The 15,722-nt window shown below is 47.6% G+C and overlaps 1 protein-coding gene across 1 annotated transcript in view; it reads left to right on the top strand.

Moving 5' to 3' along the window:
• Slc36a1 (solute carrier family 36 member 1) overlaps window positions 1–14,751 on the top strand; it is a 32,002-nt gene extending 17,251 nt beyond the window's left edge. Inside the window, exons 6-11 of the mRNA XM_028775954.1 lie at window positions 397–481; window positions 2,109–2,327; window positions 3,530–3,628; window positions 4,489–4,655; window positions 6,650–6,819; window positions 10,877–14,751. Coding sequence (XP_028631787.1) covers window positions 397–481; window positions 2,109–2,327; window positions 3,530–3,628; window positions 4,489–4,655; window positions 6,650–6,819; window positions 10,877–11,148 — 1,012 coding nt within the window. The 3' untranslated portion in view covers window positions 11,149–14,751. The remainder of the gene's footprint in view (window positions 1–396; window positions 482–2,108; window positions 2,328–3,529; window positions 3,629–4,488; window positions 4,656–6,649; window positions 6,820–10,876) is intronic.
• Window positions 14,752–15,722: the final 971 nt, after the last annotated feature.

Genomic DNA, 15,722 nt, shown 5'->3' with positions numbered 1-15,722 from the left:
ACTTCCGCTAGCTGACCTGCAACTGGATCAGTTCTTGGGTCGCAGTTGTAGGAGTCGTAGGAGAAGGGCCTGCTTCCTAGCCTTTCATGCCAAGGGTTCTCTGTAGCTTTAGTGAAGAAGAATGAGTTTAGTGTGTGGGCAGTAGAAGACAGGGGCCAGGTTATGCTCTGGTGATGCCCTGAGCTCATGCAGAGAGGCAAGAACCAGGGAGGGGATGTGGAGAGCACAGGTACTCCCCAAACTCTGTACCAGTGGCACTGGCCCACCCTGTCCCTTGCCACAGCTCGATTTTTGTCATCCCCTGAGAAGAGAAGGCGAGGACAGCTGCACAGATGTTCATCTCCAGGGAAGCTCCCAGGCCTGACGGGCTTTGTGCCTGTCTCACCCTCTCTGCAGGCGCATCGTGGACTTCTTCCTCATTGTCACTCAGCTGGGATTCTGCTGCGTCTACTTTGTGTTTCTGGCGGACAACTTTAAACAGGTAGAGTTCTTCTGAAAAAGTGGGAAGGGCGAGAGTCGAGTGGAGATTTGGTCCAAGGCTCCTTCCAAGCCAAATGCTTTGGATCAAACCTTTGGTGTTTGATTCTCGTCTCAGCACCTGTGATGTAAAGAGATCTTGCCTTGCCTGTGTTACCACCAGCTGACCTGAGGTCCTTTTTGTAGTAAAAAATATTACATTTTAATATGCCTTAGACAGCACAATAGCTGGGCAGCTGCCTGCCCTCCATGCCGTTAGAATCTGCCTTCGATAACTCTGATATCATTTACTATGTTTCATCTGAGGTGCTCTTAGTCCAACTGGTGGCTCTCCTCCCTCTACTCATTTTTCCTTTATTCTGTGGTGTCTTTTTCCTCCCTCCCCCTCCTTATGGGATCTCCCTACCCCTAGACCTGCAAAACCTCAACCCTACCTGTGTCTCTTCTACCCAGCTATTGGCTGTTGGCATCTTTATTCACCAATCACAATTAACTTGAGGGCCAGGTCACGGGGGCTACCTGAAGACTCCAGGTCTTGGGAGCCTGCACTTCGCATTACAATAGACAGTAAAAGACAGAACCTCAACACCTTTTACCCAAGGAGAAGAAGCTCTTCCCAGGTTGGTCTGGGGTAGCTTTGTATTTATTTATTCCTGGGTAGCATGCAGGAGGAAGCTGCAGCAGGTGGTGCTGTCTTTGTTCTCCTCTGGAAGCCTTCGGTAATGGGACCTTTGTCATGTGTCAGTTGTCATTTCTCTACAACTACTGGGCAGGCTTAAGTGTCAAGTTGCCTCAGCCCTTGACAGAAGCCAGGGTTATATCTCCTAGACATGGAGTGTCTGAAACCCTTGTCCCTAAAGGCTGTGGAGTTAAGTCTATGCCCTCGATCCCTAATAAGCCAGCTACAGCCACCTGTCCTTGATAAGTCAATCAAAAGAGCAGGATTGATAATGAAGATCAGGAAAAGACTTCTTCAGTGTAACCTCACTGGGAGGAAGAATTCATGGACCCACCAAGTGCATCTTCAGGGGCCTGACAGGAGATGAAGTTTAAATAGAAGGAAAACGATAGCTGGTCAAAGTGTGGTCCTGCCCATCACTGGCCCATTGCTGTCTCCACTCCAGTCTCTCCTGCAAAGTGGTTTGACAGGCTGGCTTGTTGGCACTGTGTATATTCCCTCCCCTTTCCAGGAGACTAGTTCCACATCTGGCTGGCACCAGGTTTCCTTCCTTCAGTATGGTATTCCTAGGGGAAATTCCAAGTGTCTAGGGTGCCAGAGTCCAGATAGCTGGAAGGAAGGACTTGAATGTTTCTTTGGAGTGCATCCCTTCATTTCAGGCATCCCAAGTATAGATGGGTCAGGGCCCGCAGGCTTTTCTCTTGGCTTCCTGAACATCAGGAGTGCTTAAGACAAGGGTGGGAAGAACTTACCATTAAATTCCCCCTATCATCTGTCTCCTGTGGAACATAGTCAAACCCAGCTCAGACAGTTTGCAACAATGAAGACTCAGCCTTCCAGAGGGGCCTACATCTAATCCCAATTTCAGACACCTGATCCTCTTTCAGGACCCTCTCCAGCAAGATACTCACCTGCTCTGTCACTCAGGGCTTCTCCTTCCTTCTGGTTTCAGGTGATAGAGGCGGCCAATGGGACCACTACCAACTGCAACAACAACGAGACCGTAATCCTGACGCCCACCATGGACTCTCGACTCTACATGCTATCCTTCCTGCCCTTCCTGGTGCTGCTATCTTTCATCAGGAACCTGCGTATCTTGTCCATCTTCTCCCTGTTGGCCAACATCAGCATGTTCGTCAGCCTGATCATGATATACCAGTTCATTGTCCAGGTAGGAGCCCAGGCCCTACTCCGTCCTGTGGAATAGGAGAAATAAAATGGAAAGATCACAACACTGCCTACATGTGGCATATTTAGATGAGATGTTACATAATTTCCTGAGGAGATGGGAACAAATGTTTACTCCAGATAGGCCTCCAGTGACAGACCAAAGGAGTTGCTCCACCTAGGTCTTTCAGTTTATGTGTTTTATAACATTTTTCTTGAGCTTTTAATTCGTTGGTCTTGTTTTAGAGTTAAGCTGAGTTGATAGTTTGCAAGCTTCTTTGTACAGGGAACTCTGTACTTTATTGGTTGAGTTGTAGGCCAGCGTGGTCAGCGTCACTTATTTGATGGGATGATGGCTGACCTGCTCACCTGTCTCAGTCACGTAGCATCCATATCTGTGAACTGTGAAACTCCCCGCTCACAGCTCCATCTGATTGATGGACAAACCTGGTAGCTGTCAGTCACTAACCCATGGGTAGCACCTGTTCTAGTTTCATCCATGACTCCGGAATAATTACTACGTGAACTTGTGCTCAGGTCTCACGTTACAGCGGAGACACCTACTTGTCTACATCCCGCATACTAAAATGCTTCTTCTTTTTCTTTAAGAATAAAGTTTAAAAACATTAATTATGCATATATGTGCGGGTATGTGTGTATGAGGACATGAGCCGTGGAGATCACAAGAGGGTGTCTGATCCCCCTGAGGTCACGTAACAGTAGAGAGGTACTCAATGTAGGTGCTGGGAATTTGGTCGTCTGCAAGAGCAGTATGTATCCCTAACAACTGAGCCACCCCACCCTAAGCTTTGACTTTCATGTTTAAATATATTCATTTTGGTACCTTTCCTCAGCATTTCTCAGCATTCTACTCATGTGCCTCTTGATGTTTTTAAAGTGCTCAGTTTCTTTTATCTCTTGAGTTTCTTTTATATCACATGTCTGGGGATGATATCACCAAGTGAGGGAGCGTGAAGCTTTATGCAGGCATCAGCATGTGAGAGGTTTGTGGTCTATTCGGCAGATCTTTATCCAAAGCAAGTGGGGACTTCCCGACTGGAGGAGGGAAAAAGGCAGACTGCCTCCATCCTATCTGTGTCAGCCTCTTCCTTTTCTGAAATCTTGGATTTAGGAGAAGGTGTGTTCTGACTGGTTCTTCAAAGCCCAGATCTCTGACTAGTCCTTGGCTTTGCTCATCTTTTCCAGAGGATCCCAGACCCCACCCACCTCCCCTTGGTGGCTTCATGGAAGACCTACCCACTGTTCTTTGGCACGGCGATTTTTGCTTTTGAAGGCATTGGAGTGGTAAGAAGGGTACTATGGCTTGGGCCTGAGTGCTCCCTGTGGGCCTGAGTGCTCCCTGCCACCACCACCCCAACCTGTTGTCCTCACTGACTTTGCCTTAGTGCTCAAGAAACCCCATCAAAAATTATCTCTTGAGTTGGATGCGGTGGCCTATGCCCCTGGTCACAGCACTCAGGAGGTGGGTGGGGGAGTATCAGGTATTTAGGCTGTCACTGGCTACAGCTAGTTTGGGGAAAGTATACTTGGAGGTCTGGCAATAGAGATTCTATTTTTTTTTTTATGATTCTGTGTATGTGTGCATTCATGTATGTGCTTTTGTGTGTGTGCATGCATGTATATGCTTGTGTGCATGCATGTGCATGCTTTGTGTGTGTGTATGCATGTGTATGCTTATGTGCATCCATTTGTGTGCTTTGTGTGCATGCATGTTGTGCTTTTGTGTGTGTACATGCATGTGTGTGTTTTTGTGTGTGTGCATGAATGTGTATGCTTGTATGCCTGCGTGTGTGTGTGTGCTTGTGTGTTTGGAGGCCAGAAGTCAGCATCAGCTGTCTTCCCTGGGCACTCAGTTTTTGGGGATGATGTCTCTCACCGAACCTAGAATTCTTGGCTTCAACTAGACTGTTGTCTGTGGGTTCCATTGATCAGTCAGTCCTCCCACCCTAATCCACCTCTGCTAGGTGCTAGGGTTACAGATGCATGCCACCACACCCAGCTTTTTTGTGGGTTCTGGGCATCACATATATGCATAGCAAGTACCTTAGTGGCAAAACCATCTTCCCAGTCCCCTGATAATGCTATTTTTGTCAGGTGTTCACTTTTTTCTCACATGCTCACCTTCTCTTCCTACTTTTTTATAGGTTCTACCCCTTGAGAACAAAATGAAGGACGCACAGAAATTTCCATTGATCTTGTATTTGGGGATGGCTATCATCACTGTACTCTACATCAGCCTGGGGAGCCTGGGGTACCTGCAATTTGGAGCTAATATCAAGGGCAGCATCACCCTCAACCTGCCCAACTGCTGGTATGTGGAAGGATTGGAAACTTCCAGAAGACTATGGGTTAGAATGTGGCTTTTTCTTGTCACTTTCCTATCCAGAGCTTGTGACCCTTCAGCAGCTTGTACTGAATTCATGTGTGAATCTGCACCTGTTAAGACATTTCTCCTGGGAAATATTGACCCCCAAAGGGCTGAGTATTCACTTTGTGTGCCTAAAGCCATTCCAGACTCTTGCAATTGGAGGGCGGTCTGCCTGGTTAGTCACAGGTGTGCTGTGCAAGTGAGAGCGTCTCACCGTGGACTGTTGGGAGTCCTTCAGCAAGTGTCTTTCCCAGTGGGCATGCTATGGGGAATCACTTGAGACCTACAGAAGTACCTGGATGTCACAAAACATGTGCTGAGCAGCCTCTGTTTGGAAGACTAAAACCTCATTGTTTACCCACACCGAGAAACTGGTTAATGCCCAGGGACCTAGAGCAGCCTTCCCATGCAGCTGTTTTATTGCACTCTGAGTTATGAGACTTTGGGGGAGGACAAATTGAGAAAACTGTTGGCTCAGTAGGGTCAGTGTGTAGCATAGGATCCCTAGTCAGCAGGCGTCTGAAGATAAAGCTCATTGCATCTCCCACCAAGTGGGCTGTTGTTCAGACTGATTTCAATCTTTCCCTCCAGGACTGCTTCTGAATTACTGCATGTGCCTTCAAATGCTGGCTGGGGCTGTGTTCTCATTCCCCAAGGTGTGCCTAGCTCAGGAAGACCTGACACAGCCTGCCCACACCATCTGAGCCCAGCTGAGCAAAGTCACTCCTGTGCTCCTGTGCAAGCTTACCTGGGTGTCTCAACACGGGGCTCCTGACTCCAGGGCTCAGGGGCTTAACTCAGAGCACCACCAGCAGAGGATTTGTTTTCCTCAAAGAGTTTTTATTGTCTGTACTTAGCAAGAGAGAAGGAAAACACTTTCCCGACCCCAAGTGTTCCTACAGCTTAAGATCCCCATCTGGGTGTTTAACTCAACTACAGAGATAACCTGTTCTCATTACACACGTACGACATTTAAATCAATTTCAAGAGTGGCCAGTGGCTCTCAGCGTCATATGCACAGGTCTTGATGAAGGTGGAGTTCTGCTGAAGAGAGTGGCCTTCCCCGTGTGTGCTGAGTCAGGTCAGAAAGCTCTAGGGATCTGTGCTCTAGGGGCAAGTTGAGTACCCCATGGCATGTCAGTGGCCTCCTGGGGGAGTCGCAGAGGTCTATGGTAAAAGGCAGCCATTTTGGGATGGGGTGGGGCCTGTGCTCCTTCCCAGGGGGCTTCCCTGGCCAGTAGCTGACTCTAAGATTCCTGACTTGCATGGGAAGGGCGTTTGTTCCTGTGCACAGGCAGAGAATCCAGATACAGAAGTTACATAGAGAATGTTTTACCACACTGTGGCCACAGTCTCCATATTCAGAGTGTGCCGCTCTGAGTGTGTAAGAATGTGTGTTTGATGGTGGTGGGGCTTTGTTTGTTTGTTTGTTTGTTTTTTAAAAGTTCTCCTGTAGCCAGGCTGGTCTGAAATTCAGTATGTAGCAGAGGCTGACCTTGAACTCTGAATCTACCTGTCTCCCGAGTGCTAGTGTTATGCTGTGTCTGGCTCACCTCCTTTTGAAGAGCTACACAGGGGCACTGTGACTTAATTATACAGTTTTCTATGAATTAACACTTCATTTTTGTAGCCTTCCCTTGCATAGAAGCTATGGGGGACTTTTTTTAAAAATTAATTTGCATTGTGTGTGTGTGCGTGAGAGAGAGAGAGAGAGAGAAAGAGAGAGAGAGAGAGAGAGAGACAGACAGACAGACAGACAGACAGACAGACAAATAGGATAGGTGGGAGGAGAGAGAGCCAGGCATAAAACTTCTCAGTCTGAAGTCTGTGTGGGTTGGTGACCTTTCCAGTGTCTCCAGGGTACAGGGCGGGTTTGGGCTGTGTCCAGGGCTGTCGGAGTGCACCATCAGTCTCCTGAGAGCACACACTCTCTGCAGGTTGTACCAGTCGGTGAAGCTGCTGTACTCCATAGGCATCTTCTTCACGTATGCGCTCCAGTTCTATGTCGCCGCCGAGATCATCATCCCGCCCATTGTGTCCCGAGTGCCTGAGCATTTCGAGCTGATGGTGGACCTTTGTGTGCGCACTGCCATGGTCTGTGTGACATGTGAGTAGAAGAGGTGATCTCTGCGTCTCCTTAAAGGCTAGAGGACACCTGAATTGTCCCCAGTGAGAGCCTGGGACACAGACATACTGCTGGAGTTGAGACATAAACCAGGGCATGAAGAAGCTGTTCTCAGTGACTGCAAAGAACTCAGGAGTGAGGGCAGGAGTTTACAGATGATGCCTAAAGTCCAGTAGAGGACAAAGACACTGTGATTATCCCAACTGAAATGGACAACAATCTAAAAGCCCCTCCAGAGGGCTGGGCATGTAGCTCAGTTTGTAGTGCGCTGTAGTATGAATTGAGTATTCATAAAGCCCTGGGGTTCCATCTTCAGCACCACATCAACTGGGTGTGGGGGTGCATACCTGCAATCCCAGCACTGGGGAGCTAGAGGCAGGAGGACCAGGGGTTTGAGGTCAGCCTGGGAAATATGAGACCCTGTGTTGATAGAGAGATAGAGAGATAATGGATAGATGGATAGCTGGATAGGTGGATGAAAGGATGGATGGGTGGGTGGGTGGATGGATGGTTGGATGGAGAGGTAGATAATTGGATAAAAAGATGGATTGGATATATGGATGAATTGATAGTTAGATAGGTGGTTAGCCACTTCAACCACATCCTTAGTGAGAACTGGAAACTTTAATAGAAGGCACTGTTACTATCTCATCTAAAATAGGTAAGTATTTAAAAGACACTGCAGGGTCAGGGTTTTCACCTAGTATGCATTCCCAGCACCAGATAAACTGAAATAATGGTACACAACAAAATCCCCTCACTGGGATGTAGAGGCAGGAAGGTCAAGAGTTCAAGGCTAGCCTGGGATACACAAGACCTCTTCTCTCTCAGTCAGTAGCTAGCTACTTCATCTTGTCTAATGAGAACACATTAGTTTCATAGAAGGTATATGTTTGTTGTTTTAAATAGCTGTCCATTGTGACCTGGATAGATGATCCCAGATATTTTTTGTATGTTCATTTTAAACATCTGTTAACCTGGCTGTTTTCCTCTGTTTTTTTATTCCTATTTCCCCTACCCTGAGCTAAGGGGTGTGACTTCAACATTAAAATCAGAATATCACTAGCACCTTGTTTTCTATTTGTTGAAAGTAAGGTAAATTTTTAAAAATTACATTTTCCTCATTGCTTCTGTGAGTTCAACCAGGGAATCCCTGACCAACTCGTCCTTAACTTCTGATTTGGATTTCCAGGAGATTTGCAGTTTTTCAAATTAGGCTTTTATGTTAGTTTTATTGTTTAGGGGCAAGCATCTCATTGCTTATTATGTTACGACTTCCCTGGAAATGTCCTTAAATTGTTTGATCCTAGCCTCCACCTTTGGAATAATTATGGTCTATATGATTTTCCCCTCTACCTCACACATATCCATACACACACACACACACACACACAGACACACACACACACACACACACACACACACACACACACACACACACACATATTTGTAAACTGAACTGGAATTGAATTATTTTTTTATTTTATTTACTATTATATGCATGTGTGATAGTGAGGTACATGCAGAGGTCAACTTTATGGTGTTAGATGACCTATAACCTCTGACCTTAGTCCCTCTACCTCCTGGGTGCTGGAATTACAGGCACGGCCCATCATTGTTTTTCTGCCAGGACAGCAAGTGGAAGGCCAGCCTTCTTGTCGTCTATGTAGAAAGAACTCTCTAGAAGTAAAGAAATGACCTTGATCCTTTCAATTCACCTTGGGCAGATCTCCTAAGATTTCTTGCAGACTGAATCTGGTCATTATGGACTCTCCAGCCCTGTGGAGAGCTCACCCAGAAATCTGACTTCTCCTTCTGCTCTCTGGCAGAGTCCAGTCCCTCTCCTGGAGCTAAGCTGGGGAGGGTCTGGAGCAACCACATAGGCTGCACTGTGATCCTGACCCCTGCAGCAGCTCCAGATGTGCACTTACTGGGTCTCTTCTGAGGCTGGGTTAGGATTAGCTCCAGCTTTGAGGAGAGGCTTCTGTGTGCATAGTGGCTTATCTCTTACAACTCCAAGAGCCTGGTTCTTGAATTTAAAGGGCTTTATAAGACAGAATGTTGAACATTCAAATAACCTGCCTTTCCCTAATGTGGATCCTCCAGAAAAAGTAGGTCTGTCACTATAAAATGTCCTAAGCATAGGACCTGCTTATTCCTACCCGGCCCTGCAGGAGGTGGCAGTCCCTGACTCTGGACCTCATCCTGTCCTTAGATCCTCTTTGTTTCTCTGCTTTTCTTCTGCTGGTTCAGGGCCTCACTCCCCCTCTTTACACTGAAGGACACTCACAGGGCCGGGCTGTGTCTGATCTCTGAGAGTGTGTTCCGCTCTGCCATCTGCTGGGATCTCCTCTGTGCATTGTCCTGTGAGAGGAGGCAGCGCCTTCATCTTCCCTCTCCATAGCTTTTGCTGGCTTCCCAGGAGACTTTGAAGCAATTGTGGGAGGCAGAGGAGGCCTTTCAGGGTAGCAGCAAGTCAAGTATGTACTTGTGTGGCTTCATTTTGTTCTCGTTCCTCTGCTTTTTTAATTCTTGTGGCAAAGTTGGTTGATGAATCACTTTCCATCTTTACGTGACTGTCTTCAATTATAACCATACATCTTATTGGCGTCTGTTTTTATTGATGTCTCTAATGTTTCCTTACTTTTCCTCCTCTTCTTCAACGTATATATCCAACAAAAAATAGGGAGGTACATACCAATCAATCAATCAATCAATAAATAAATAAAGTCCACTTTCTTGTTTTAATGTTATGTATATGGATGTTTTACCACATATGTTCCTGGTCTCTGGGCATCAGATCTCCTGGAACCAGAGATAAGCACCATGTGCGTGCTGGAAATAAAACTCACATCTTCCGGAATAGCAGCCAAAGCCCTTAACCACTGATCACTGTCTCCAGTCCCCAGCCTCATTTTTTAAAAAGATCTTATTTTCAATTGTGTGTGTGTACACATGCATGCATGTGCGCACATGAGTGTCCACAGAGGCCAGAAGAGGACATCAGAGTTCCTAGATCAGGAGTTACAGGCATTTGTAAGCTTCCTGATATGAGTGCTGGGAATTGAACTTGGATCCTCTGCAAGAGCCATAAGTGCTCTTAACTGTTAAGCCATCTCTGCAGCCTCTGTAACCTCGTTTTAAACCCCACTTGGAGTTCATCTTTCTTCCCACTCTCCCCAACTACATTTGAGCTGCAGTTGAGGGTGAGGTGGTCATTTACTTAAGCTTTCCTGTGTTCATAAATGCAGATGTCCATACCCCGTAGAATGAGTTTGTTCAAGTCCACTGTGAATTCTGAAGATGAATTTCTAAACATTGAGAAGCCTACATTGTACACTGTCCCAAGACTGATGTGGCTGGTTGATACAGTGGGCTTTTTCTAGAGGACAGTCTTCAGGCAGAACCACCCCTGTCCCTCCACCATGAAAGTATTTGATGAAATTATCATGGGTTTTATCATGGTGTCTTCTGAAGAGGAAGTGATGACAGTATGTGGTCTTTTGTTTTTGGTGCTTGAAGATTGATGTGTTTGCAGCTCTATCAGAGTAAGGAAGTGAGTGGTCCCTAAAAAGGCCCACCTACTTTTCTTCACCCCTACCTTCACCCAGTTGTCCCTTTGGGAGAGACTAGTTGTCCAGATGAGAGAGTAGTACACAACTGTAATCCCGGTATTTGGGAGGCTGAGGCAAAAGGATCTCAGGTTCAGTGGCAGCCTAAGATACATAGTAAGACATTCAAGACACGGTAAGGTACAACTTGGGACAGTGCTGTCAAAAAATAAATATATAAAGTATATATACATATATACATACATACATACAGACAGACAGACAGACATATGTGGGATTAGAACCAGGAGATCATAGTAGTTCTGTAAATCTGATCACATATTGCCCAGAGATTGGACTAGATAGCATCTTAACTTTCTTTGTGTTCTCAGTTCTAAACGTGGACCTAGGCTAAAAGTTTCCAGACAATGAGCATATCTCCTACAGTCCCGGGCATTCTTGAACAAAGATGTCCCCTCTCTCTGCAGGTGTTCTGGCCATCCTCATCCCACGCCTGGACCTAGTCATCTCCCTGGTGGGATCCGTGAGCAGCAGCGCCCTGGCCCTCATCATCCCGCCCCTGCTAGAGGTGACCACCTACTATGGAGAGGGCATAAGCCCCCTGACCGTCATCAAGGACGCCCTCATCAGCATCCTGGGTTTCGTGGGCTTCGTGGTGGGGACCTACGAGTCTCTGAGTGAGCTGATCCAGCCAAGCCATAGCGACTCCTCTACCAGTTCCACCAGTGCCTTCATATAAGGATCTGGGTGTGCTCCCTCCACCTGCCCAGCCCCACCCTGTGTGTGTTTCCCAGTAGTGTCCCCACATCCTCAGGTATGGTTCAGCCTCTGGAAAAAGGCAGGGTTGCTGCCTGGGCACTCCTCTATCTGGCATTGGACCCTTGGGTAACCTGGGCTAGATGAGACTGAGACTGGGGGGAAGGGCTGGAAGCAGACTCTCCACTTGTGATGGTGCATCACTGCTCTCCTTTATCATGCCTCCTCTCTCAGCACTGCCCCTCCCCCCCGCTGCTCCCCCCTCCCCCCATCTGACCTGCCACGCCTAAATTATTCCCATTGCACAGCTCACTTTATTTAAAAGGTAGTCTCCTGCTCCCGATGATTTCTCCTTTCCAGGGCCAGGCCTAGATTAAATAAGTGGGGATTCTCATGTTTTACAAAGCCAGGCCTCTTTCTCATCGGGCTCCCAAATACTGTACCTCACTGTTTCACCCAGCTGAGTCCTGAGAGGGTTCTGGCCACCCCCACCCCCAATAGTTGACAGCCAGCCCTGAATGCTGAAGGTTTCCATCTACTGTCTGGCTTGGGGAACCCACAGGCCACATCACTTCTTTTCTCATTTCCTCTGTGTAGGTCACAGTACTGCCCCTTGATTCCTTTATCAAGGATGCTGCCCAGACTGGAGGTATTTATAGTGTATTTAAGCTTAGGTTTCGGACTCTGACTTCAGACCTGGCATCACGGTGGATTACTTCTCCTTCAGCAACTTGCACTTGGCTTCTCCTGCCACAGAGAGACTGCTCCAGGGGACCATGGATATGCCCTCTGCCCTCTTGGCTGAGTGGCCTAGAGGCCATTTTGTTGTTAGTTAGTTTTGTTTTGTTTAGTTTTTGTGTTTCAAGACAGGGTCTCATGTCACCAAAGTTGGCTTTGAACTTGGTTGCTGTGTATTCAAGGATGATGAACTCTCGGTCCTGTCTCTGCCTCAAGTACTGCGATTACTAGCATGAGCTGCCATACCCAGCCGGCTCAGAGATCTCAAGCAGATCATGTGAGCATGCACCACCTCTGGAAGACGCGTGCGTGTGTGGACTTCCATTCATGAGATGGACTCCATGTGGGCATTGGGAAGTACTAAGGGCAGGATGAGGTTCCTCTTCATAGACACTAGGCACAAGGGTCATTGTTTACAGTTCCTGGGGAGAGAGTAGAAGCCCTACTTTGCCCCAAACTGCCTCTGTATCCTGGGCTTCCAAGGAACCACTAAACACTAACTATGACCATACTTGTCCCCTCTTATGCCTCCCACAGTCACCTGGCTTCTAGCCCCGTCACCTTAAGCTGTGCCTTTAGAGTCCTCTGAGAGAGTCTGTGGCTTACCACTGCTACCCTGTTGATGTCAAGATGTCCAAAGGACAGTTGTTAGCTCCCCATCTCTGAGTTGTGTGTGTGTGAGATTCTGCACACGTGTGCGTGTTCACATATGCAAACGACAGAGCAGTTTGTGTCTCCTCCACTCTGGTTACCAGGCTCTTAACCTGGAGGTAGGATTTGCCTTGAACCTTGAGTTCGAGAAAGAAGCAAGAATTTATCAGGGTCTTGCTTTCGTGTTTGACAGAAGCTAGTAGCCCAATCTTGCAGCCAAGCCCTTTCCTGCTGTTCTGTCCAGAGCCTGCTGAGTGACTTCCAGGTCACAGGATGGGAAGGATGGTCTCTGGCTACAGCAGCAGCTGTTTGCTAGGAAGAGGTGTTGTTAACTTGGCCCCGCGGAGAGCAATGCTTTTTTTTTTTTTCTTTTCTGGCGTCAGAATCCCTACAGGTGCTTATGTGGCCTGGTGCCAGCTGGGATTCACAGATGCCTTGCTTTCTGAAGTCTCAGGCTGGAAAGTGACCAAAGTAGGTTCAGACACTGGCCAGCAACCCAACTGTGGGCTAGGCTCTCTCCTAGAAGCCACCTGAGCTTGACTTCCTGGGTGGGGGGGACTGTTCTCAGAACTGTTAGAGGCACTCCTACCCAGGTCTAGACCCATTGTCCAAGGCCAGCTATCTCTTTAGGGCCCCTGGCCTGACACCATGTGGAGTGCCTTCTGTAGCATTTGACTGATGGCAGCTTCCTTGATACCTTGGTAGGGCCTACATCTTTTGATATCTTGCTGTGCTCCTGAGGCATTGCCAGTTTGGTGACTTGACTCTTTGAGCAAGATCAGGGCCTTCCTTGATGGACACCAGGAAGCTGCTAAGCTCGTGTCACCAGGCGCTGCACACAGCCCAAGCGCACTTAGGAGCCCTGAGTCAGAACCCTCCTGGCCCCTCCCACTGTCAGTTTGGAGCCAGATGGCCTCTGGTGAGAAAACACAGATAAATGGGAGCTTGGACAGAACAATATAGGCAAGGCTTATGGAGACTAAGCCTGAATCCAGATGCCCCAGGGGCAGACATGCTCAGTCCTTGCCAGCCCAGTCCTTGTCTGTACCCGAAGTTTATCTCCAGAGATCTGTTATCCCAGACTAAAAAGCACTTGCTGGGAAGCGTGTGATCCAGCCTGAGCTACCCACTGTGCTCTCAGCTGTGGCATCACGTGTGCTGCTGTCTGGGTCAGGAGAGGTAGAGGTTAGCTTAGGCCTGCCCGCCTCACCTCTCTAGCCACACCTCCCGGCAGGTGCTCCTTGTCCGCTCTCCCTGCTGGAAGTCTTGGGTTAAGTGTCATCAGTGATCTGAAGGTAGATCCCAGAGCCTGTCCTTAGCCCCTCTCATCCTCAGACTTCTCCCTCCCTTCAGTGTCTGCTCTTTGGACACCATTGTTTCACCTGATCCTTCCAGAAGTGCAGAGCTCAGATCATGTTTACAGCATTCTCTAGTCCCTTCACACGCCTGCTGAGGGCTCTGGACATGGGATTGCTTTCCCTACTGGCCAGCCCCAGCCACCACTCCCACTGGGACACAGGCTTTCTGGGGCCTGATATGGGAACCAGACAGAGTGGTAGGATGTGGCAATCAGGAGGGTGGTGCCAGGTTGGCTTGAGAATTTAATTTTCCAAAGTACATTACAAATCAGATACCATTAAGGGAAAGCAGGCCATGTGGCTCATTTTTTGAAACTGTGGTCAATACTTGAAGGCTCTTTAGTCCTGCTGGCCGTGCCAGCTTCCGTCTGGCCGGTGTTTTTCTGTGTATCCCGAGTCATTCCCTGGTCAGAGACATTAAACCGTCTCATAGGTAGTTATCAGAAAAAAGAAGCGGAAAATGAGGCTGGAGGGAACCTGGCGTTTGTCCTGCTCTTTGGTTTAAATCAAGCTGATTTGAAGAAACTGGATTTTTTAATGAATAATAAAATCCCATGTCTATATCATAAAACTGTCAGTAGATGTTTGAATCAAGGATTGAGAGTGCTGCCATTCAGAGAGTCTGAACAGTCAGACAGCACTGTGAGCTGTGTGCCTACTCGGTCGTGCATTACGTACACATGTGGGTCATGTCAGACAGCGCTGTGAGCTGTGTGCCTACAGTCATGCATTACGTACACATGTGGGTCTTGTCAGAGCTTCTAGGTCTCATTGGGTTGCACATATGGATCTTGTGTTAAATTTCCACTTCAATAAATGAATTTTATTTTTTATTTTGAGAGGTTGCAAACTGTGTCCTTGTTTTCACACTTTGGGAAAAAAAAGTCACTCAGGTTAGGACCATCTGATGAAGGGACAGGGGAAACAATCCTGCCTCCCTAAACCACTTCGATATTCTCCTGAAATCCTAGGTAGGCAGTTTCGATGCCTTCTGCTTATACCAGTGGGTAGTTATAGGTGTCAACTTGGTTTTTCATTCAAATATGGGTCTAGGTGTTTGCAAATGTTAACATCTATAGCAGTTGACTAAGTAAAGAAAAGATTATCCTTGCTAGTGTGAGTGGCTTCCTCTCATCCGAAAGTTCTTAAACTGTGGCCTCCCTGAGGATAAATCCTGTCTCTAGACCACAGCAACAGCTTCTGGGCTTCCACACTTGACCGACCGGAGACCAGCCCTAGGAGTTTTACACCTGTCAGCCACACTAACTGAGGTGGCTAACAATTCACCATGCAGAATAAATAATTAGGTCACAATTGCATATGTGGCTCACCACTCCTGTTCCTGGTCTGGTGCATGACTGTGTGTGCACACATAGACCGAGTCATCCTAAGGTCCCAAAGGAAGACTCTGTCAGTCTTTACAGGCCGCCAGCTGTAACACTGCAGGGTTTGGTCCCAGTATTCAAGTGTTTCTCAAGGTACCTGCCTCTTCTTTTTGCTTACATCCTCAGCGGGGAGTGTCAGAGGATGCAGGGCTTAGAAAACTGAAGGGAGTCAAAGTACTTATTTACAGGGTCATCTGTGCCAAGGCTTCATTCATGTGTAATGGCTATAATCTGCATCCCCAGATCTCCTGGTCCCTCAAGGTAAGCCCTGCTCTGCTGGAGACATACGTATGATCAACAGCAGGCTGACTCTCTCCTAGGCAGGCAGCTTCTTCATTTCTGCCCTTTGTAGATGTGCTTAGAGACTGTGAACCTTGAATGTGTATTTGTCCTAGGCCAGCGGTTCTCAATCTGTGGGTTACTTT

This window comes from Grammomys surdaster, unplaced genomic scaffold (genome assembly GCF_004785775.1).
Source record: "Grammomys surdaster isolate TR1022 unplaced genomic scaffold, NIH_TR_1.0 262, whole genome shotgun sequence".
NCBI lineage: Eukaryota > Metazoa > Chordata > Mammalia > Rodentia > Muridae > Grammomys > Grammomys surdaster.
This window is presented reverse-complemented; position numbering and strand designations above follow the sequence as displayed.